Below are 24443 nucleotides of genomic sequence, written 5' to 3' on the forward strand. Positions count from 1 at the left end.
CTACATAGAGTGATTTTTAAATTTTTTTCCTATGAAATAATGCAACTGGCAAAACAATCTCTTGCCTATGGCAGGCATTCTCTAATTCATTTAATGTAACTACCTTAAAGGAGACTCAATGTTTTAACACTTTACTCTCTAGTTCCTTAGATTTTTCAGAGCTTATGGCCCTGAACCTTTATTAGTATACCTCTGAATAGCTCTTATAAAAACTGAAAAGGAACTTGTGTAACTCTCGTGCTGATGCTTAAGTTTGCAGAGGTAAAGGGTTTCCCCTCCAGGGCTCTGTCATTCATATTTGTTACTTAATTTCCTTGCCTACTAATAAAAGTACAATTACCTAGTTTTCAGCACAAACAAAACACTTCTGTCCTTTGCACTGGAGACCTCTCATGTCAGTCTCAAGTGAGAAGAATTAAAAGTAAATGCTAATCCTGGCTGGTGTGGTTCAGTTGGAGTATTATCCTGTACACCAAAAGATGGTGAATTCAATTCCAAGTCAGGGCACATACCCAGATTGTGGGTTCAATCCCTGGTTGGAGTATGAGCAGGAGGCAACTGATCGATGTTTCTCTCTCATCCTCTCTCTAAAATCAATAAAAAAATTTAGGTTATTAAAAAATAAACGTTAAGCTAAATTTATTTTAAAAAATCATAGACAATAAAAAATAATGAACACCAGAGAAATCACATTACTAACAGTAATAGACACTACAGGAAAACACTCAGGAAAAAAACTGAAGTTGTAAAAAATCTATATTGATTAATGTTACATTCTTTGAGCTATTTAAAAATTGTGAACTACGTTTTTATTCTTTATGTACCAGGAAAAAAGTCCCAATTATAGGTGTGTGAATAACAATATAAAATCAGGATTGCTCATAATGGTTAGAAATTCTGTGAATATCATATAGGTCACTACAACAAATATTTACTGAATAATGAAAGCTAAGTCATTCAATAAGTAACTAAAAACTGCTTTATAGATACAAAGGTGAGTAAAAACTATTCCCTGACTTAGAGTATGTAATTTAAGTGGTATGGATTAGATATGTTAATAATCTATTGAGAAGACAAAGTGTGATTAACATCAAAGAGCAAGATATTATGTGGCTTCCAAGGAGAGATATTTGTGTAGTCCATGTTACCTAGTACTGTGTACAGCAAGGATGTCAAACTCACGGCAGACAGGCCACACACCTCATTTATGTATAAATGAGGTGTATAGGTTTAGAGAATGGGGAAAATAAGGCCCTATTTTGCAGGGCCTTAAATTAAGGACTTTAACCTTAGTATCTCCCAAGTTTTTGAGTTGGAGGTATCAAGTGGCTTACTGAAGCAAGGAGACAATGAAATAGGAAAATCAATTAGGTTTCTGCAATTATACAGATGAGATTGTTGAGGGCCTGAATTAGTGACTGAATTTACTATAGTAAAATGAGTATTGCTTTCCTTTTTTAAAGATGACACTCTGCAAAATTACTTTCTCAACTGCAAAGAAATGACAAAAGTTCCACTGTAACAAAATTCAAATGTTTAATTCTTTCAAACTTAACTATATTAATAAAAATAAATTATATTTAGACTGTCTTCAACATTTGTGCATCATCTTTATAGAACTATGCTTTCAAAACACATTTTGTAAAATACATCGATTTCACAATTAAAACATGTTTTATAAATGGGGGAACATTAAAGAACATTAAGTTAGTTGAAAATATACCTCATAATGCTGAGAGTTATGCTGTTCTTTATCAAATTAACTGTATTTGTATTCAAAATAACATGGCTTTTAACTAAAGACAATTATTTCTTGTCCCTTTCAGTGATTTCCTGAATCCAAAACAAAATTTGTGTATTTATTTCTTTGAAAACATCATTCGTTGACCGTCCTTTCACTGCCATGGAATGATTTGCCTTCTCAATCCAGTGGATTTTATTAGGAGCTTGCATTTTCTGTGCGACTTTCTCCAACAAGTTCTAAAGGAAAAAAGAAGAGGATACTAGACTAATGATCTATTTGTGTCTAATAAAAATTCTCTCTTCTGCCCCACCTATACTAGCATCCATTCACTAAATATTCATTAAATACCTACTCTACGAACAACGTTTAAGGCAAAGGAATGTGCAAGGAAATGTCTACTGAAGTGGCCGGAAGTCCCCCATCTCTCAGAAACAGCAAGTCTACAGAACAAATCAAGCATTTAATGTTGATGATAAAAATTAAATTATAGAGCCAAAAAAATCTCCTAAAAATATTTTCCCCAAAGAAATTATATGCTCTAGGCTAGGAAATACACTGATATTTACTAATAAGTACAAGTTACTATTTTTTTCTCAAGAATCAATTTTATAAAAAATTGGAGAATCTGCTTGAAAGTTGAAATGATAAACCAAATGTAGTCTAGTAATCCCCAACTCCTAAGATTCAGATTAATCATTTCCCAAGTAAAAAGTCAATCCATTTACCAATTCTCATAGGGAGATTAATTTTGTTATTATGCTTATTTTAGATTCTCCAAAGCAACAGGGCAACTAATGCACAAAACTCGAATTAGTCAAATCAGCATCTCTTAACCAGTAAAAAGACTGGCTGCTGCAGGTAATATATTGTTCCCAACATATCTTTCTTGCTCTCTCATGCACAAAAATATCAAGTTGTAATTCACCTTTTCACACATTTCATCTGCTGAGCCTGACACAAATAGTACAGGATCTTTTATACGAAAGAGATCTTCATCTCTAAGTTTATGCTGCTGTTTAGGATGGTGCAGTGGATAAGAAATACAAACGAGACCTCGAACAAAATCATTAGCATCAGCTGGCTCAATATGACACATTACAGAAGCAGCTGCTCTTGAGCCCATTGAGCGACCTAAAAAACAATTAAAATTAAGTTGTTTGAAGTATAAGCATTCACAAAGTAGTGGGGATAATGTGGCAAATTAAATTTCATTTAGTTTATCCATCGTATTTGTAAATCAACAAAGTAACTCTTAAAAGGTGGCAAATAGCAAGTCATAATGGAAACTTATAAACTGTGAAGAGGTAAAAATTAATCCTAAATCAATTTAAAAGAAAGGAATTACTTTTCTGAAGGATTGTGAAAATCCTCATGAAGGAATCATATGAGAGGTGAACCAGATGTATAAATAAAAGGAGAAATCTTTGGGCTATAATACATATATATGAGGTTTAAATTTGCTATAAATATATAAAGTACTTTGATATCATACATGTGACTTTCCAGAACGAAACAAAAAATTCCTTAAATTAGCTTCCTGTAATCTATTTTAATTCTCAATGACCTAGTCCTATATTTAAAAACAAGTATTGTAACTTACCTCCAAGGAAAACACCTGCAAGTTTGTATTCTGAGGTCTTGAGGTAACTCTAAAAAAAAAAAAATTTCAACAAAAAATTATCAATTCTTCTATAAAACATTCCATTGGGAAAATCAACATATATTTCTCATCATTACTGAAATGTATGAAAATCTTTGCAAAGACAACCACAAATTCTTAAGAGATTCTTCTTGAAAGAGGTAACTAATTCTTTGCTCTTCTGGTGATGCCTTCACTGTCAAATTATGTTGAGTAATACAGGCAAATATGTAAAGCAAAAAAATCCATTTCACCAGTCTAAAGAAGTCCAACATTAAAATACCTTTACAGAACAAGATATATAGATAGATGGAAAGATATACACAGATATGCCAGTAAAAGCTTCCAACTAATACAAAATTTGATAATAATACTAACATCTTAATTTAAAGCTCTGAAAAACGTAGCAAGCTTAGAGTAACTAACAGAAATTTAATTAAAAAAAAGTAATTAAAAGAAATTTGGATTAAAAGAAATTTCAGCCCTGGCAAAGTAGCACAGTTGGTTAGAGCATCGTCCCCATACACCAAGACTGTGGGTTTGATCCCTAGTAGGAGACATTTGAGAATCAACCAATGAATACATAAATAAGTGGAACACATATCTGTCAAAACCAATAAAAAATAAAATTTCAGATTTTCGTTATACAGGGATTTTATAGTTTCCAAATAACATCTATAGAAAACCATGCTAAATGTGTACATTCATATTATAGTGGACAAAATATAACTGTATCCTAAAGTTATATAATTCCAGTAAGAAAATTACATCATGAGTAGCTTCACTGGCAGTATCACGGAGTGATGTGAGCACTAATCTCCATGGAAACTTCAGACACTGCTGAGTTTCTAAGAAAACTCATTTAAAGATATTTAAATTAAATCAAATGACTGCTAACAAAGTTTGTCTTAAATTTATTAAGAATTTTAACACAATTTTGTTATAAATAAATACAAAGAAAATTTCTTACCAAAACTGATTTATATGCCTTAATTCTATGTACAATATTAAGGCCTTTACAGGTAAACCTCAGGCAAAAAAAACCATGAGATGCAAGATGGGACGCCAGTGACATCAAATGAGGAAGATTCATATCTCCTGAAGCTCCATGTGTAAGAATTATTCCATATGTTAAGCTCTTGTTAGGTACCAAACAAACAGCATCTAGTAATTTATTCCCAAAAGGTATTTTCAATTTAACCTGGAATTCAAAAGAATAAAGAGATCAGAAATTACTTCCTTGACAATTCAGACAACTGAATAACTAAATGTTCTTCAAGATCCATGATTCATGTAACAGTTTCTGATTTAAAAGCAATGCTATTAATAATAGCTAATAGTTAAATACTTATTGTGTGTCAGGTACTATTTTAAGTTTTTTATAGTTATTAACACATTTAACCTTCCTAATAATACTATGAGGCAAATACTATCATTATCTCAATTTTACAGATGAGGAAACTGAGGCACAGTAGGTTAAGTAACATGCCCAAGATTATATATAGACACTAGCTGGATTCAAACTTAGGCAGTCTGCTCTAAAGTCCTTACTCTTAACCATTAGTGCTATATTGTTGCTCACAATACAAGCTGAAAATAAGAAAATTACTCTGGAACCATATGACTACCAAACAACATCAAAGAATCTTGAAGATGCAGAACATATGAAAATATGTATTACCTCTGTATGACTCATTTTCACTGTTGAATAACAAATTTAAAGTGCATTACATCTGAGGAGCAAAGGACATCTCCCTGAAAAGAAGATCCTATTGTAAAAGGTGGGTTGGCAAACATGGATATGATACAAGAACTATAAATGAACACATTCAGTAGTTGAAATAAACACATTTAAAACTACTTCTCTAAAAACTGGTATCTTTACATATGCATTAATTATTTTCAATAATTAAGTTCCTATGGCACTCAGAATAGGTTATAGGGCCAGGTGTGGGGCTGACAGATGTCATATAACACAAAGCCAATGTGTTACCTTAACATGGAAGCCCTGAGAAAACTCTTATCAAAAGAGGATGCTGTATATTGATATATATAGATATATTCTAAGCATATTTATTTTCAACTATCTTTAATTTCACAGCATATTTCTATTAACCCATTTCCTTCACCATTGTTCTCACCTCTCCCTCTCACCATGCAAAAGTATATACCCACACCATGTGTTATGTGACTTTGCAGAACTTCCCAATAGGAAGGGTGCATATCAACCCTATTCACTTTGGGTTTGGCTATGGAACTTGCTTTAACAGAATATATGTAAAGGGTTCAATGTGCCATTTATGAGCAGGAGAAGGGCAAATTTCCAGAAACTCTCTTAACTCTCACCCTCAGCCATGAGATGAGAAAAGCATGCTCCAGGTATTTTTGTTTTTAAGCCTGGGCCCCAGAATGAAGACACATGGCGTGCGGCCTAATCCAGATCTAAACCACTGAATAACCATGACATGTTGGAAGCCACTGAGAGTTTAGGGTTGTTACCCAGCACTCCTACTACTGTAAAAAACCTTTTATTGTTCAGGATATTATCAACATCAGGAACTCCATTATTCACCTTTTCTTTCCATTAACATTTTTTAATTCACTGGGTATGTTCAACAGATACCAAAAATATACAGTGGTTTCCCTCATTCTACTGTTGTCTTGCCACCAAGATCTCCTCTCCAAAGGCACCACATTAGCCATTTCTTACATATTTTTCTAGATACTTTATATGTACACATACCCCTCCTTTTTCTTTTTATAAACTGGTGATATCTTTCTTTGACCCCCACCACACACACTTTAACTTGATTATTCTTTTCTTTATATAATAAGCATCTTTTGTTGTATGTTATGGCTGCAGAATATTCCAAGGAAGGGTTAAACATAATTTATTTCACCATCTGTTAATGAATTTTGAGACTGTTTCCAATCTCTTGCTAAAATAGTATTGCAATGAGTAGCATTGTACTTTTATTTTCACGTGTGTAAATATATCTATAATATAAATTATGACAGAGGAACTGCTGTGTCAAAGGGTATATTCATTTGTGACTAATTTTGTAAAGAACGCATTTTATTTTCGAATGGGTAATACATGCACATGTACAAACTTTTAAAAGAACAATTATGTATACAGTTGTCTCCTCACATTCTTTCCCACCAGCCACCACGTTCTTTTCTCTTCCCATAAGCAACCACTGTGTCCAACTTATTTTCCCTTATATGTGTAGGTGTGTGTAGAAAAACGTTCTTATTTGAGCCTGAAGGGTATTAGTCTGACTGCAAAAGTTCTGGGATTTGAGTGGGAGAAGGGTGAAGCAGTGCCCGTTTTCATAAATGTAACCCCATCATTAACTGTGCCAGAAGTCCTCTGTTCTATTCTCAAGATAATGGGAGAAAGGTGTGAATGGGAAAAGAAATCCAGATCTAATTCGTTTTCAAATAGATGTTACCCAAGTCTTTACCTAAGCCCTCTACATCCATCCTCAGCACCATTACTTTCACCGCCAGTTTCTGTGCAGTCTTAAGATGTTTGTGGTTTATATGCAACTAGAGGCCCAATGCACAAAATTTGTGCAAGGGGCTGGCCCTGCAGCCCCGGCTTCATCTGGAGGGTCCTCCGGCTGCCCGGTCCAATTAGCATGTTACGCTTTCATTATTATAGGAGATTGCTCCACAGTATTCCCGCTGCTGGTTCAGAACTAAGCTAAGATGTGCTAAGACATTTCCTTTCTAGTGCCCAGTATTTGATTGCTTTGTTTCCTTTCCCCTTCTCACCATCCTTGTGGATTTGTCTTTTTTTAAAAAAAATATATTTTATTGATGTTTTTAGAGAGGAAGGGAGAGGAATAAGAGTCAGAAACATCCATCAGCCACCTCCCGGTGGGGGATGTGCCCGAAACCAAGGTACATGCCCTTGACCAGAATCGAACCCAGGACCCCTCAGGCCGCAGGCTGACGCTCTATCCACTGAGCCAAACTGTTTAGGCTGGGTTTGTCTTTTTTAAAAAATCCCTTTACTGTAACTCTAGTGAGATTTCAGGAGGGAGTAGAGTCGGATACGTGTACTCAACCCACTATGCTAACCCAGAACGCCCCACCATTCCTCGACGACTTGGGCTTCCGCTTTCAGGAAAACTCTACTCCCTTCCAGTAGATGGACGGTCGGTCTGCTGTCCAGAACTGGAGCACACGTCCCGGAGCACTCGGGAAACACTGCACGGTGCCAGGACGGCCCCACCACACCCCGGTCTAGACAGGCCGGGTGATGGTGTCCGGCTCTGGGTCCCCACGGGGCGGGGGGAAAACCTCGCTCAGTTTCGGCATCTTGGGCCGCACGCGGAGCAAACACCGCCGACCTCGCCGAGACGCCGCGCCGAGAGCGGACCATCTCCGCACGCACTGCCTGCAGCGTCCCCACGGCGTCGGCGTTCACGGGAAGGGGTCACATCTCAGGCTACAGCATCGAACACGCCACGACCACTGTCACGTCCCGCTGGGAAAACGGGCCCGCGGGCCTGGGCCGGCAGGTGCAGCTCAGTGGTTGAACGCGGAGCCCGGAGCCAGGGCTGCCGGCCGACTCCCTGCGGGGGGCGGGCAGGAGGCAGCCCGCAGCTGATGTCTCTCTCATCCATGTTTCTCTCTCTCTCCCTCTCCCTTCCTCTCTGAAATCAGTAAAAATAAAACACGTTAAAAAAAGAGAGAAAAAACGTGTGCTATTAAGTCGACAGCAGTGCGCTCGCTGGAAGTCATGGGTCAACGGCAACGTCGGGAGTTCAAGTCTCCGGGGCGGAGTGGGGGGCGGGGCGGGGGCCGAGAGCCGGCGGCCGGTCTGCAGCGACGCCCGCGACGCCGGAGGCGGCACTGGACGCGGGGTCTCGGGAGCTCAGGGGTCAAAGGCGCCTCAGCAGCGGCTTCTCCTCCCAACCGCCGCGCGGGCGCCGGGCTGTGCGGCGGCCGCGACGAGGACCCGGGCGACCGCCAAAGCCCCGGGGGCAGCTTCAAGTTCTTGGCCGGGGACCGCGCTGCCTCCGCCTGGCTTTGCCCGCCCGCACCGTCCCCCACACTCCGGCCTCCTCACCGCCAGGCGGATGCAGCCCGGGCGGCCGGAGCCCGCGGGCGCCGAACTTAAACCGACCGCCTCACGGAGCCGACAAATAGCCCCCGAGAGGCGACAGCCGCGAGCCGAAGCGCTTCAGGCGAGGCGCCAGGCACTCTAGCTCTCCGGGGAGAGACCGTCCCCGGCCCAGGAGCGCCCGCCGCCGCCGCACTTACCGGGGCCGGGAGCGTGGCCGGGAGCACCTAACCGCCCTTACCCGCCTCCGAGAGCAACTCTCACGCCCGCAGGGACCGGCTCGCTGCAACCGCCAGCGCGTTCCGTCGCGGCGCATGCGCGCGCAGGCCCCGCCCCCGGGCGCGCGGGAGGGCGCGCGGGGCACGCTGGGAGCGGGAGTTTTTCCCGCCGCCGCCCGCCGGGACCGAGCCACGTGTGCACGCGAACGCGTAGGTGGCTGACGGGCAGCCTCGGGCCACTGCCCACCGCCACCTTGTCCCACCGCCACCTTGTCTCACCCTGCACCCTTTCCCCAGCCCCGCTACGCCATTAGGAGTTACGCAGGTCAAAACAGCGCGGTGGCACCTCTCACTCCCCACCATTCGTGGGTCCAGTTGGCTCTACTTGCCAATATAGACAGAATCCAACCCCTTCTCACACTTCATACCAGACCGGTCCGAGCTCCAACCATCGTTTTAGCCTGGGTTATTGAAACAGTCGGATGACGGCTTGTTCCCACGCTCCCCCCACCTCGTCCCTAGGTTATCAGCTCAGAGGCCAACTAGACCCGGTGGAAATGTCAGCGCCTGGGCTCAAAACCTTCCGCAGGCTTCTCACCTGGCCCGTCATCAAAGGCGTCACAGTGAGCGCCCACGTACCCTCACCGCTTATTCTTCTGCTTCCTACTAATTTTTTTTTTAAATACATTGACATTTTACAGAGAGGAAGGGAGAAGGATAGAGAGTCAGAAACATTGACCAGCTGTCTCCAGCACACCTCCCACTGGGGATGTGCCCGCAACCAAGGTACATGCCCTTGGCAGGAATGGAACCTGGCACCTTTCAGTCCGCAGGCCGAGGCTCTACCCACTGAGCAAAACCAGCCAGGGCAAATCAATACTTCTTGAATGAATGAATCTTCCCCAAGCCCAGTGTGGTTGGTAACTGTCCTCTTTTCTGCCACAGAACATGTAAGGAAATAAAATCCAGAAAACCACTTGTCATTGATCACAAGCATTTTCCGCAATTACAAATCTTTTTTTTAAAATATATTTTATTGATTTTTTACAGAGAGGAAGGGAGAGAGATAGAGAGTTAGAAACATCAATGAGAGAGAAACATCAATCAGCTGCCTCCTGCACACCTCCTACTGGGGATGTGCCCGCAACCAAGGTACATGCCCTTGGCCGGAATCGAACCTGGGACCTTTCAGTCTGCAGGCCGATGCTCTATCCACTGAGCCAAACCGGTTTCGGCACAAATCTTTTTTTTTGAAGTTACCTTTATTGTTGAAAGTATTACAGATGTCCCCCCCCCCCCAATTAAACCCCTCCACCCTAGTCTCTTCCACTCCCTGGGCCATCCCTGCACTATTGTGTGCCCATGACTGTGCATATATGCATATAAGTTCATTGGTTAATCTCTTCCTGTTCACACTCCCCCCGCCCCCCCCCCCCAACTTTTCTCTGAAATAGTCTATTGCATGCTTCAATGTTTCTGGAGCTTTTTTTGTTCATCTGTTTATTTTGTTCATTAGATTCCACATGTAAGTGAGATCATGTGATACTTGTCTTTCTCTGACTGGCTTATTTGGCTTAGCATAATACTCTCCAGGTCCCTCCATGCTGTCTCAGAGGGTAAGAGATCCTGCATTACTTTCAATAGCTAAGTTCTGGAAACAGCCCAAGTGCTCATCAGTAGACGAGTGGATTAAACAGCTGTGGTACTTTTACACAGTGGAATACTATGCAGCTGTAAAAAAGGATCTGAATTACAAATCTTAATCAACATTTCTTGACTCCTAATTTTCTAGCTATGCTTTTAAAAACAACTTTATTTACATGCCATAAAATCCACTCTAAGAGTTCAATTCAATGATTTTCAGTAAATTTAAGACCAAATGCACTAGAGAATGGAAGATTCTTGCTAAAAGGACTAACCAAGGTTCTTGCTGAAACTGGATTTTATAAGGAAGTGCACTTATGCACCTAGAAGGTTCAGGAGTCTGACTAGTTTGTCAAGAAAAGAATCTTTTTAGTAGTTACATGGGTGTTTTCTTATAATTATTATTTTAAAAAATATATTTGTTTCAGAGAGGAGAGGGAGAGAGAGAAACATCAGCGATGAGAGAGAATCATTGATTGGCTGACTCCTGCAAGCCCCACACTGGGAATCAAGCCTGCAACCCAGGCATGTGCCCTGACCATGACCTTCTGGTTTATAAGTCGATTCTCAACCACTGAGCCACGCCAGCCGGGCTTCTTATAATTATTTTTAAGCTGCAGACACATGTTATGTTTATGTACATAAGACACAACACAATTTCTCACAGACTATTTAACTGTAAGGTGGATGGAAGGGAACTACTAGATAAAGGAATCTGTAAAATATTATATTATGGTTCAGTGTTAGATTTCAAGTTCCTTTTTAATTCTCCTAATCACATTTCAAAGTGATTTTCATTCGGTCAGTCGTCATTTATTTAATATTTATTGAGCCTTTCTAGTTGGAGGCACTTTATTAAATAGAAGAAGAGCATGGCCCCTGTGGTCAAGCTGCTTACAATCTGGTAAGGGAAAGAGACAACCAACTGGATCACTACCCCACAGCATGGTAAATGCAGGTGGAAGATTCAGAGGGGTGATTCCCGAAATGAGCACTGAAGGCTGTCTAAGCCAGAGGAAGAAGAGAGGGTCATGGCATTGCTGACCAAGGGGAAAGCATACACAAGCAAGGTAAGAAGCCATTGAAAGAAGGTAAGGGATTTATTTTGCTGGGTTACAGAGTACACCATTAGGAAGTCATGAGGGATTTGATTAAAGATGCAGGCAGAGACCAGATTATGAAAGGCCTTGTAAGATGTATTAGGTTTGGCTGTGAGTAACTTAAATCCAAAATAATAGTGTAAACAAGATAGAGGTTTATTGCTTTGTCATGCAAAACACATTTCTGGGTTGCTGGTGGCTGCTGTGATGTTCCACACTGAGTCCAGGATCCAGACTCCCCCTCTTTTTATTGATCCAAACACAGTTAATAAGTAGCATATCACAGGCCTTTAAAATAAAAGTGGTTTTATTATAAAAAATTCTAAAAATGTGCTTTAAAAGACAGTCATGGGAATACTGCATAATAAGAAGAAATACATCTTCATGACCCAGACAATCACATAGCATATTTTATATTGTCCATAGAATTAATATTTTAAAAAAACATTCTTCTTTTCAGTTAAGAAGAGTCTTCAGAGCACCATTATTTGAAGGGAAGGTATTCTGCATATCAGAGTTCATCTTTGGTCTGAAATGAAGAAGCAAAATATTTAGAGCCATCAAGAAGTCATACATGAGTTTGGAAGACTTATATTAGTCTATTAATTGTTTTCCCTTAAAGATGAAAGAAGGGGAAAAAAGCCAAGTTACTGATATAGACTTAGAGGGTCTAGAACTGTTTTTGGAATCACCCACAGGTACAGTTTCATAGGACTACTGATGCAGCACCCAAACATCTAAGGGTGTGTATAACTGTAAAGGGCCTTGAGTTATGAATGGTCAGTGACAGGGTATGGTACACAATGAAGAAGAAATAAACAAAACTGTCATTCCAGGCCCCCTAACTTCTACAAATACGTAGAATCATTTGACAGCCTTTAATACACTTAGACAAATATAAAAAAGTAAAAAAGGGAGTGGAGAGAGGAAGCTGCCCAGTTTCATTTGGAGTCCACAAAGTGTTCTGACACCAAATCACTAACTTTGTGAGAGGGTACCTTTCAATTCTGGCAATTGGTTTTGTCTCTGGCCTTAACTAATTTTATGGTTTTTCAGCACTGACAAGAGTTAACATTGGTTGATGATATACCACTTTCAAGGGCTATTTAGTAGCAAATAAGTTCTCAAAACAAAACCAATACAACAAAAACTCTATTATTATGATGTTGCTTAAAAATGTCAATATATAGCCCTGACCGGTTTGGCTCAGTGGATAGAGCATCGGCCTGCGGACTGAAGAGTCCGGGTTTGATTCCAGTCAAGGGCATGTACCTTGGTTGCAGGCACATCCCCAGTGGGGGGTGTGCAGGAGGCAGCTGATCAATGTTTCTCTCTCATCGATGTTTCTAACTCTCTATCCCTCTCCCTTCCTCTCTGTAAAAAAATCAATAAAATATATATTTTTAAAAATGTCAATATATATTATACTAGAGGCCTGGTGCACAAAATTTGTGCACTCGGGGGTGGGGGTGGGTTCCCTCAGCCCAGCCTGCACCCTCTGGTAGTCTGGGACCCTTCACTCCTTACTACCTGCCTGCTTGTTGCTCCTTACCGCTTGGCTCACTGCTCCTTAGCACTGCTGGAGGTAGGAGAGGCTCCCACCACTGCCGCTGCTGTGCTCGCCAGCCTTGAGCCTGGATTCTGGCTGAGCGGCGCTCCCCCTGTGGGAGTGCTCTGACCTAGTCAAGTGCTCCTGCATTGAGCGTCTGCCCCCTAGTGGTCAGTGAGCATCATAACGACCAGTCATTCCGCTGTTTGGTCAATTTGCATATTAGCCTTTTATTATATAGGATTATAGCTATAAATCAGAATTTTATACAATATACATTCTTTCAAACAAAAAACTATAATCAAAACAACCCTCCCCTACCACACTGTCTTTATACACAACCATGCACACAATTTGAAAATGAGAGACTAGTTTTTTGGTCCTTGTTTTCCTGTAATGCAGCTAGCTGATTCTGAACTAACTTCTTCTTTGGGATCAGTTTGGTTAATCACTAAATGAAAGCATTTACTGGATGACCTCTGAGGTCCTTTTTAGCCTGACAAGTCCCTATGTGAATCTGCCTTTTTTAAAAAATATTTTTTATTGATTTCAGAGAGGAAGGGAGAGGGAGAGAGAGATAGAAACATCAATGATGAGAGAGAATCATTGATTGGCTGCCTCCTGCACGCCACCCCCTACTAGGGATTGAGCCTGCAACCCTGGCATCTACCCTTGAACTTGGGACCTTTCAGTTCTCAGGCTGACGCTCTACCCACTGAGCCAAACCAGCTAGGGCTGAATCTGCCTTTTATAAACAAAATCAGTATGTGGTGGTACCAACAGTGATTGCTTTTCATGGATAATTTGCTAAGATGAATAATCATGGTTATATATATTTTTATCTCTAAATTCAAATGCCATGCGATGTGAATTCTCACATTAAAAAAAGACCTCCGTCCACTTTGCTGGGAGCCCCTCCATCTTCTCACTCAACTGTATCTCAGCACCCTTTCTTTTGCCTTGTTATTATCTATTTTATCTATCTCTCTGGTAGAATAAATTGCTTGGAGACTGCAGGAGAAACTCCAATTATTATTGCCTGACTGAATAAAGACTTGGATCAAAGTTAGTTGTTACTCTGACATTGGCTAGTTCTGGTTACCTTTTTCCTGTGGCATGTGCAAGGAAAGAGGTCATCCTCGGTCTGTGGTTCTACCCTCTTCATGCCCTCTCGGATTTGGGGCTCACTCACTTGTAAATTGGCATATTCCTGTATAAGCAACAATACAAAAGCATTCCTTACATGATGCTTAGAGTATATTTACCAAATTAGATGTGCTAAAATTTGCTAGAATATGGTTCCATTTAACTCACACGTGTCAAGTGACAATATGCAGGGTCCACCATACTCCCCTTAAACACTCCACAAGAGTTTTTGAGGCAGCTGTCCTTTGGACACTGGCTGCCTATTTCTAGGGGATCTCTCCTTATTCATCTTTTATTTATATGACTTGATTTGTAACTTATTTTGTACTGCCTTTGCATTGCAGTGGGAAAAAAAACCTGCGCACATAATCTTCCTTAGACTGAGAATTTGAGGACAGAGACTATTTTTGTCTTACCTACCATGGCTTATACAGAATGAGTTACCATCTTCACTCATTATGTGCTCCTTCTGTGACAGGCTCTGGACTAGGTGCTTATGCACTAGTATATGTGAGTTGAGTGAATGAACACTACTGCCCTGTAGATCTTCAGGAATTTAGATAGTAAATCCCCCACTCCTTCAGTTTACACCTTCACCCTCTCCATCCCTTCACCACCCTCTAGAAGAAATAAAGGGGAAGAGGCCAGTGCAGACCAGAAAAAAGTCTGACTTCGTCTTGTAGCAGAGCCCAAGATATGGGGCTCAATATCTGCAATTCTGTGATTTTTTTTTAAAAAAAGCTTAATTTATATCTAGTATAATTGTTAGCAAATTACTTGCTTACTACTGCTTTTTTTTTTTTTTTTTAAAAAAAGAACCTTTCAAATTCAGATATGCTTTAATTATGATACCTAAATGCTAAGGTCCGTGAAAATGATTTCTAAGAGAAATCATGGCTCACATGGAGTCAGCACAACAGTTCTAAGCATACCTTGCACTATGTAGACAAAGAAGTGGTAAGGCAGCAAGCAGTAATATTGTACAAAGAGAAAATATGAATCCATGCATAGTAATTTTTCAGAATCAGATGCCAATTTCCTAACCAAATACCACATAGTTCTAACATTATTACCTTTCCTTTAATGTTGTAGCATTATCCAAAAGCTAATCTTTGGTTTTCTTCTTTTTTCAATATTATTTAATGTTTGTCCTTGATTTTTACCCACAGAGGTACATTATCTCCTTATATAATATACTTTCAGACATTGTTAAGTGAAGTGATATTATAAATATTATTTATGTAAATATTAATATATATACATATATTATATAAGTAATAGACATAATATTATTTCACTTAACTACTAATATGATCAATTACAAGTTAGATGCCATTTTCTTAGAAAATACTGACCTGGAAAAGTTTAAAGTAATAACAGAATATGTCATCACCCATGAGATTATTTCTTGCAAATTCTTGTCCTGTTTTTGCTATCTTCTTTGCCTACGGGACCAACAACAAAAAAATCCTTTCATGAAACATTTTTTTCCCCATGCAGACAGGAAAACTGATCTTCAGAGTACATTTTAGTGGGAAAAATATCTTTGGGGTTAGTCTTTCCTGGTACAGGGAACAGTTAAGAGAGTATGTTTGTTTTAATTAAAAGGAGGTTTTTAAGACTTTAGAGTTTGAGAAGTCATATTAAACCTTCTAGCATTAAGTCTCTCTTGGAGAGAAAGGGTATACATTAAATGAAGTAATAATGACTTTGTAAAGTAAATGCAGGATTAAGCTTAATGCACTGCCTTATAATTTTTCAGAGATGATTTCAAAGTTTATTTCATGCAATCCCTAATTTTTTAAGCTTGATTTTATTTAAAAAAATCTTTATTGTTGAAAGTATTACATATGTCCTCTTTTTCCTCCCATTGACCCCCTCCAGCCCACACCCAACCCCCCCCTTCCTGCCCCAGGCCTTCCCACCCCACTAACTGCATCCATGGGTTATGCATACAAGGTCTTTGGTTGATTAACTTCCACCCACTCACACTCCTCTTCCTTCCCTCTGAGATTCTACACTCTGTTCTATGCTTTCATGTCTCTGGATCCACTCCATTCATCAGCTTATTTTGTTAATTAGATTCCATATATGAGTGAAATGTGATACTTGTCTTTCTCTGACTAATTTATTTCACTTAGCATGATACTCTCCAGGTCCCTCCATGCTGTCTCAAAGGGTAAGAGATTATGCTTTTTTTACCAGTGCATAGTATTCCATGGTGTAAATGTACCACAGCTTTTTTATCCATTCATCTACTAATGGGCACTTGGGCTGTTTCCAGATCTTAGCTATTGTAAATTGTGTTGCTATGAACATAGGGGTGCATACATTCTTTATGATTTGGTGATTCGGGTTTCTTAGGATATATTTTTAGAAGTTAGGTTCACTGGGTCAAATGGCAGTTCCATATTTAATTTTTTGAGGAAACTCCATACTGTTTTCCATAATGGCTGCACCAGTCTGCATTTCCACCAGCAGTGTACTAGGGTTCCTTTTTCTCCACATCCTCCAATCCCTCATTTTAATCCATAGCACAGTTAGTTTTCCCTCTATCAGGCTAGCTTTCTTATGTTCCTAGCAGAAGTGAGGGAGTGCTAGAGGCTCAGATCAACTTGACTAAAAGAGAAAGCATAGTCAAAGCCAAGGTTTAGCTTTTTGTTTCATGTGCAGACTAGACAGTTAAACCAAGCCACAATACCTGTGTTCATCCTGAAGGGAACTGGGTTACCCATGGGGCTTCCTATTTATAGGTAAAGGTATATTCTGAGCCAACTGAGCAGACATTTAAAATGAAGCCATGAGCCCGGCCAGCATGGCTCAGTGGTTGAGCATTGACCTATGAACCAGGAGGTCACAGTTCGATTTCCAGTCAGGGCATATGCCCGGGTTGCGGGCTCGATCCCCATTGTGGGGCTTGCAGGAGGCAGCCAATCAATGATTCTCTCTCATCACTGATGTTTCTATCTCTCTCTCCCTCTCTGAAATCAATAAAAATATATTTTAAAAATAAATAAAGGAGGCTATGATATTGAGGTACAAGGAGACTGACCTTACCTCTTCATCGTGATCTTTTGCCCAGTTAAGTTTTTCTAAAAGATCGCTCAGGTTGCTTTTAACAGGAATGTAATGTCTCCAGGGCTGCAGCTCATTGTAAAAGTGTTCATAGTAGATGGAGTCTTGCTTCAGCACAACACTGTCGCCGACTAGAAGATATGGCAGGCGATATGCTGCGACAGTGCCATCAACGTTTATTTGATACTTGTGCTGTGAAACAGCAGTAAAATGTAAGAACCTCTATTACATTTCCTTTTTTTCTATTTTCATTATTCTCCTCCCCTTTCACACAAAGAGCCTCACTGTCTTCAGATATAAACTGGCCAGATTCTGCCCACTGATTTCACCATGTATAACTGCTATTATATAATGTGCTGATCTAGAGTAGAAGGCTTATTTTGATGCTCTCCTAAGTTTCATAGACCACAAGTCTAATGTTGAAGCAGCCAATAAAATAATAAATAACTGTTGTCCTCAGGCTACAACCTAAAGAAAGATGGATTTATGGTGACTGTAATTTCCCTACTACGTAATCACATGTGAGAACCTACTGATGGCACATTCTATACCATGTTAACCATACCTTTTAAACATTAGGTGGCCACACACAAGTCCTAAGGAAATTAACAAGCTCTGAGGCAAGTACATCTCTGAATAAAAATATTCACAGCATTGTGCTAATCAATAGTCCTTAGCTCTAGCAAATTCAATAGCTAGGAATAAAGCAAAGGCATGACAGAATACCCTGAGGATGGCTGGCTGGTATTAGTTCTCTTTGGTTTTAATCATATTTCAAAAATCTCTGTGATATGCGTATGGAAATGACAACTCAACTTATGGAATTCTTTAGGTCTACCTGCTGCCATGTGCCAACAACAACAAAAAAACTTGGCCATATACAGCATAGACAGAGCTCACTAATCACTTGCCTTACCCACCTTTCTCACCACCACATGGGACTTCAGACACAACTCATTGGTCTAGAGAACAGGGCAGTGTCCTACTGCGTGAAAAGTGGAGTTGCTGGAAAAAGGATCACTCCCTGGGAAACACGAGCAGTACACCTTCTAGCTACAGAGAGAATTCCCACGCAGACCATTTGGATGGATTTCAAGTCATTTCCCCACCAGAGGCCTATTAAGAGACACCCGGTTTACATCTTTTTTAGTCTGTTGTCAAGCTGTGGCTCTGGGAAGAAGTATTTGTAAAACCACTTACATGTATCTATTAATAAAAAAGATGTTTGAGATGAAATGTATTATCTTGGGGGGGTCAACTGGGGTGAAAAATTATAGCTCTCCCCCGGCCCCAAGCTCCCTGATACATATTTAATGTCAGGGTTGGGTACTGAGTACAGACCCAGGCTGCCAAACCAGCCCCTGGGGTCCCATGCCCTGAGAGTCACTGAGTTTAATGCTCATCTCTCCCGTCCCTGTAAGTTATAGGCCTCAATTTCTCTCCCCGAAATGAAGATACAGTATTCCCTTGAACAACATGGGGTTTAGGGACACGGACCGACCCCCCCGCCCCCCATCTCCAGCACTGTCAAAATCATGCATATAACTTCTTCTTTTTCCCTTTCTAACTTTTGATTTCCCCCAAACAGTTGTCCCTTTGTATCCATGGAGGATTGGTTCCAGAACCCCCACAGATACCAAAATCCACAGGTGATCAGGTTCCTTGTATAAAATGGCAAAGATCAATGCACAAAGCTGGCCAGCCGCACCCATAGATTCCCACCCTCACGTAGAAACACTGTTTTTGATCTGCAGTTGACTGAATCCACGGATTCAAAAGCTGGAGAAATAGAGGGCTGGCTGTATAATTGAGAAAAACCAGTCTGTACATGGGTCTGCGCCGTTCAATCCCATGTCGTTCAAGGGTCAACTGTATTTGGAAAAACAAAAAAGGATTGGTCACAGACGAGGCCATACCTTGAAGAAATCAAAAAATGAAATGTGTTTCACAATGGGACCATAGAGGCTTTCATCGTGTTTAAAGAAGAAAAAGTTGGTGAAGGCAGCATCTATGAGCTCTGGGTGTTTTCTGCTGAGTTTAACCAGCTCAAGTCTCTCTTTTCGGCTGTCTCGGCCTCTCCAGACAGCTGTGGAGTTTTTGCTTTCCCAGGGAGGACCCGTGTTAGCTTGCACAGACATCATATCCAGACTTACTCTGGAAGACAGAAAGTACAACACATTTGCCCTCCAAACCATCACATCACAAAGGTTGTTGGGAAGGAACTCACCAAGGGGGGAAAAACCAAGGCTCTGGGTCACGTGTGACCCGTCTCTCACCGGCCCATGGTTTCCAGAACAGAGTCCGTCAGGTCGTAGGTCGGCATCACGATATCCTTGGAGTCTGTGGAGCCACACCAGGAAAAGATCGGATGAATGTGTGGACTGGATTTCTTTTTTTCCAAAGGCCAATCTCCCAAATTAACAAAAAACTCCACATCAGGCATCCTCACCTAGGACAAAGAAAAGCGCTTGCTAACACGTCTGGCATTGTATAATGCCTTCTATGATCAATGTGTGTCCTTGTGAAAAGAGGTGAGGACATACAGGGACAATGGCTTGTGAGGACAGAGACTAGAGCGATGCAGCTGCAAACCAAGGAATGCCAAGCATTGCTGGGCACCACCAGAAGTCAGAAGAGCCGAGAAGGGTTCTCCTCTGTAGGTTTCAGAGGAAGCACAGCCCTGCTGGCACCTTGATTTTGGTCTAGTCTCCAGAACTGTGAAAGAATAAATTTCTGTTGTTTAAAGCCACCCAGTTTGTAGTAGTTTATTACAGCAGCCCTACGAAATTAGCACAAGCACCCCACAAGACATAAAACTTCAGAACAGTATTATAATAAGGCCCATATAGGGCACCTCTGATATAATTATTATTTTTAGTTTGAAAAAATATATTTTAAAACCTGGGCTTAATTAGAGGGCTGACTATATATTGAGAAAAAAAATTTATATTTTATATAAAAGAAATACTTACTTTTCTAGTCAAAGAAAGTAGTATGGCATCCATGAAAATTCTAAAACCTACATGTTCACCATGAGTCTTGATATAAACCTGAAAGGTAATTGAATGTTTATCACATTAGTCTAAAAGTATTGGCAGGCTTCACTGAGATAAAGGTTATCAGAATGATCCTCAGAATGATTTAAAGCTAGCTGTAGCCAAATGGTCAAAATAAAAAATCACTAAGACAAACAAGCAAACCTCACGCACAAATTGTACCTTGTTATCCTTCACGGTATAGTGACACAAGCTCTGCCTTTGTCCAAATCTCTTTGGGATTTCTTCTGCAATCTTTTCTGGATCAACAGTAGGGAAATGCACCAGATCTCTCTGAATCTGAGCGATGGTTTCTGGGCAGTTCATTTCCTGTAGCCAGGCTGCACTATCTTCCAAAGGACAGTCACAATTCTCGTGGTAAACCGGCCCTAATTACACACAAGCAACAAATTATACAGTAATAATTTCACTCGGCATTTGAAACACGTAACAAATATCCATTATCCACAATCAACTTCACAGATTTTGCTGAGGTTATTAGGAAGGGTCTTTTGTCTTCTGTTCTGACAGCTCTTCACAGTAAGGTTGTGATATTTTCACAGTCAGGCCTGTTTCGCACGAGTTCTAAAGAAAGCCAATAGTAACTAATTTTTGCTCACAGTGGCTATTATAGTCCATTATTTTTTATGTTTTGTGTACTTAAAAATAAGCAAACATTGATAAAAATATATCAAAGGAGTATGTCTTTTTTTTGATGAAATACAAAAGTGATATAAAATTAATATTTCAATGATCTCTTATAAAAACAGTTTCTTAAAGTGCCTAAGGTATTTTCCTCAATGAGTAAATCATCATCAATAACAATTTAAGTAAACAAAGAACCACTACTATGTTTGTTTGTTTTAAGAATTATACAAAAACAAGAGCAATCTTCAAAAGAGTTCATTCAGCCCAGCTGATCTGGTTAAGTGGTTGAGCATCTATGAACCAGGAGGTCATAGTTTGATTCCCATTCAGGCTCAGTTGCAGGCTCAGTGCCCAGTAGGGGACGTGCTGGAGGCAGCAGATCAATTATTCTCTCTCTCCTCCTTTATGAAAAAAAAAAAAAAAAAGAAAAGTTCATTCATATTTTAATTAATTAATTATATGTTTATAGAAATAATACTAACAAAATATAGCAGAATCTGAATTGAGATTTTACTGTCATTCCTTTCTATAATTTTCAGATTCCCACCTGACCCAGGCAGTAGTCAACAATGGAATATTTTTTAAGGTTTATATTGTACCATGTGGTCCTGGAGGAATGTGGGAAATAATTTTAAAAACATTTGCCTTTATTGGAGGTGGGGAACAAGAAAAATTTGTGTCTCTGTATATATATTGTTTTTCCACTGTGTTAGGGGTACTATCTCCATTGATATGGAAAGATATGGCTCTAGGTAATGCAGCTGCAGATTTATATATATATATATTCAGAATTTCTCCAGAAAAATACTATTGGAACAAAGAAAAAAAACAACAGTTAACTTCTCCCTTTTGCTTCAAGCCCTTTCTCTTCCTGAAGTGGTCAAATTTCAATAGTGCTTATCAGTTACTGTCACATACCTCCAATTAAATAAGTGTAATCTATGACCATATAGCTTGATTATTCTTGTTAATGTGTGTCTTCAGGGAACAAATTCTCTATTAGTATGTTCTTCCCTTTTTAGTGAATTATAATTTCCATTCAAATCTTGCATTTCCTCAGGACTTTCAATTTAGGTTTCAAGGAGAAAATGTCTATTTTTTTCTTTCAGTGAAAAAATATCATGCTAAATTTTTTTTTAAATTAAAGTACAGGCATCATTGTATTCAAATTGTTGTTTTATTTATTTTTTTTTTTTTAAATATATTTTATTGATTTTTTACAGAGAAGAAGGGAGAGGGATAAAGAGTTAGAAACATCGATGAGAGAGAAACATCGATCAGCTGCCTCCTGCACACTCCCCACTGGGGATATGCCCACAACCAAGGTACATGCCCTTGACCGGAATCGAACCTGGGACCCTTGAGTCCGCAGGCTGATGCTCTATCCACTGAGCCAAGCCGGTCAGGGCCAAATTGTTGTTTTAAAGTTATGTTCCAAATTACCTTTTAAAATATATGGGGATTTGGCCACATGTTGACCTTGGAATTTAACTTCAACCTTCAGATTCTTATAGCTTGCATACATTCTGTATCTGACTATGAAGGACCCATCCTTGCGGTCTAAAACCTGGACGCCAACTCTAGTGAATTGCTCATCTGGTGCCGAGATTTTAATCTGGAATATCTTTTCACCTGGAGAAGATGTGAACCTGTGATGGGTAGAATAATAATATACAAAGATTATTTTAAGGAACAAATGCACAAAGATTATGCTGTCCAGTCTGTGAATCTTACTCTTCTCCTTCATGTTCTCCCCCTAACACACACTGTCTTCTCTGTTATACTTTGAGTATCAGAATGAATCTGACGGATCAGAGATTTTAAAAAGAAGAGGATGCCAATAGCCAAGATAACATAAAACAGTTTCATTAGAAAATTGCAAGGGAATATGTTACTAAAACTAACCTATGTAAACACAGAATGTACTTATGCATTTCATATATAAAAATATTCCTATCAACCTACTATTTATTTTATGTCCATCATATATGGAAATTTGCGATCAAATAGTGCCTCTAAAAATATTTTGAAATATCTCTCAATGATTCTTTTAAAAATTAGTATTATAGCCCAGGTCAGTGTCTGTCAGTGGTTAGTCAACCCATGAACAGAAAGGTTGCAGGTTCAATTCCCAGTCAAGGGCACTTACCTGAGTTGCAGATTCCAGCATTCAGGAGGCTCCCTTACATCTCTCTCCCCCTCCCTCCCTTTTATTCTCTCTCAAAAAAAAAAAAATCAATGGAAAAAATATCCTCAAGTGAGGATTAATAACAAAAACTATAAATCATGCCCAGCATGGGCAAAAGCCAGTAGGTAGTGTATTATCTAAGTGACACCGTATGAAAGGTTTTTTTGAGTGAGTGCTCTTGCTCTTAAGATTATATTTAGTTTCTCCAATTATACTATTTAGTATCTTTTATTTGCTTTGGAAAATGTATTCCCAAGGTTTTTTTCTTTCCTACAAAATATACATGGTGAGCAATTAAAAAAAGACAATCATTTCAGAAGTATGTGAATTCTAGACATAAGTTTTGAGTATAATTTCAATTGTCGAGTTCAATGGAGTGAAACAAACGTTTGTTGCGAACACATATACTTTCCCTCTAAACTCTAAGGTTTCAAATAGTGCTTGATTATTCTTTTTGAGGTGCAAAGCACGTGTACCTGCAGATGTGCACCTGGAAACGGAGGGCAGCACCAAGGAAAAATGAAACCAAGTTTCTAACAACTGGATTCAAATTCCTTATTACAGGTTATGCAAAAGTAGTTGTCTCTCTAGTTACGTGGGAATCCCTATGAAAATAGCTAGGAGAAGAGCTCATTCGGAATTATTTCGAAAGCTCTGAGAAAGATTGGTTGGAACGGAGAAAGACAGTTACAACCAGATGTGGATAGCACCCAAATATCCTGAAATTTAAACTGCTGTGGAGAAAGGAGTTCGTGGGCGGATAAAACGGGAAAGAAGTAGCAGTAAGCTTTATCTGCATTCCAAAAATAGTTAGGCAGCTGTTTCTCAACTTACTTATTTCCGGATGCATCCACCGCCTGGATATAGAAATAGCGCGCAGGAAGAACAACAGCTGCTTTTAGTCCTGGTCCCCATACTTCACTCTTCTCTGGGCTCAGTCGCCTCTCTCCGCCGGTCTCAGCAAATGCTGGAACTGTCCCCAGAAAGAAGCAGTATAGCAGCAAAATGCTAAACATTTACGAGATGGACTATCAAATAATCCACGAATAAATGAGGTATCGAAGACGGACAGAACGAGCTGTGGTTTGGGTAAGGGCACGTTGGCCGATCGCAGCAGCAAAAACGGCTCCCAGAGGTGTGGCTTGCTGTGCAGGGCAAGGCGCGCGGGTCTCCACGTCCCCCAGGAAAATCACAACCGGAGCGCGGGCTTGTGCAGCGGAAGGACAGTCGTTCTGCTGAAACGGGCAAGAACCGCACTGCTCCTCTTTCTCGGGACAATGATAAACTTGCTTTGCTCCTGCAACTGGAGCATCATTGGGGGCGAATCCGTCTCAGGTTCCAGTCCAAGGTGCCCGGCGAGGGGATTGGCCGCGCGCGTCG

At 40.1% G+C, this 24443-nt stretch overlaps 2 protein-coding genes across 5 annotated transcripts; both read right to left on the reverse strand.

Moving 5' to 3' along the window:
• Positions 1-1511: 1511 nt before the first annotated feature.
• TEX30 (testis expressed 30) lies at positions 1512-8794 on the reverse strand. 2 transcript variants are annotated; one of them, XM_059685061.1, is made up of 6 exons: positions 8661-8794; positions 5065-5138; positions 4354-4584; positions 3345-3393; positions 2670-2875; positions 1512-1980 (listed from the first exon to the last, which is right to left on the reverse strand). In XM_059685061.1, the coding sequence occupies exons 2-6, from the start codon at positions 5077-5079 to the stop codon at positions 1807-1809; spliced, it is 675 nt and encodes a 224-aa protein (XP_059541044.1). In that variant the 5' UTR covers positions 5080-5138; positions 8661-8794; the 3' UTR covers positions 1512-1806. The 2 variants fall into 2 exon arrangements, with proteins under 2 accessions (XP_059541044.1, XP_059541045.1); XM_059685062.1 differs by having other exon boundaries at positions 8702-8780.
• Positions 8795-11735: 2941 nt separating this feature from the next.
• POGLUT2 (protein O-glucosyltransferase 2) lies at positions 11736-24432 on the reverse strand. Of its 3 annotated transcripts, none has more exons than XM_059685075.1 (10): positions 23898-24432; positions 22319-22524; positions 20411-20616; positions 20165-20242; positions 19469-19641; positions 19109-19346; positions 17175-17384; positions 15473-15562; positions 14055-14181; positions 11736-11951 (listed from the first exon to the last, which is right to left on the reverse strand). In XM_059685075.1, the coding sequence occupies exons 1-10, from the start codon at positions 24077-24079 to the stop codon at positions 11941-11943; spliced, it is 1521 nt and encodes a 506-aa protein (XP_059541058.1). In that variant the 5' UTR covers positions 24080-24432; the 3' UTR covers positions 11736-11940. The 3 variants fall into 3 exon arrangements, with proteins under 3 accessions (XP_059541058.1, XP_059541059.1, XP_059541057.1); XM_059685076.1 differs by having other exon boundaries at positions 14074-14181; positions 23898-24429; XM_059685074.1 differs by lacking the exon at positions 11736-11951 and having other exon boundaries at positions 14023-14181.
• Between the last annotated feature and the right edge of the window lie 11 nt (positions 24433-24443).

Source organism: Myotis daubentonii, chromosome 2 (assembly GCF_963259705.1).
Source record: "Myotis daubentonii chromosome 2, mMyoDau2.1, whole genome shotgun sequence".
Lineage (NCBI taxonomy): Eukaryota > Metazoa > Chordata > Mammalia > Chiroptera > Vespertilionidae > Myotis > Myotis daubentonii.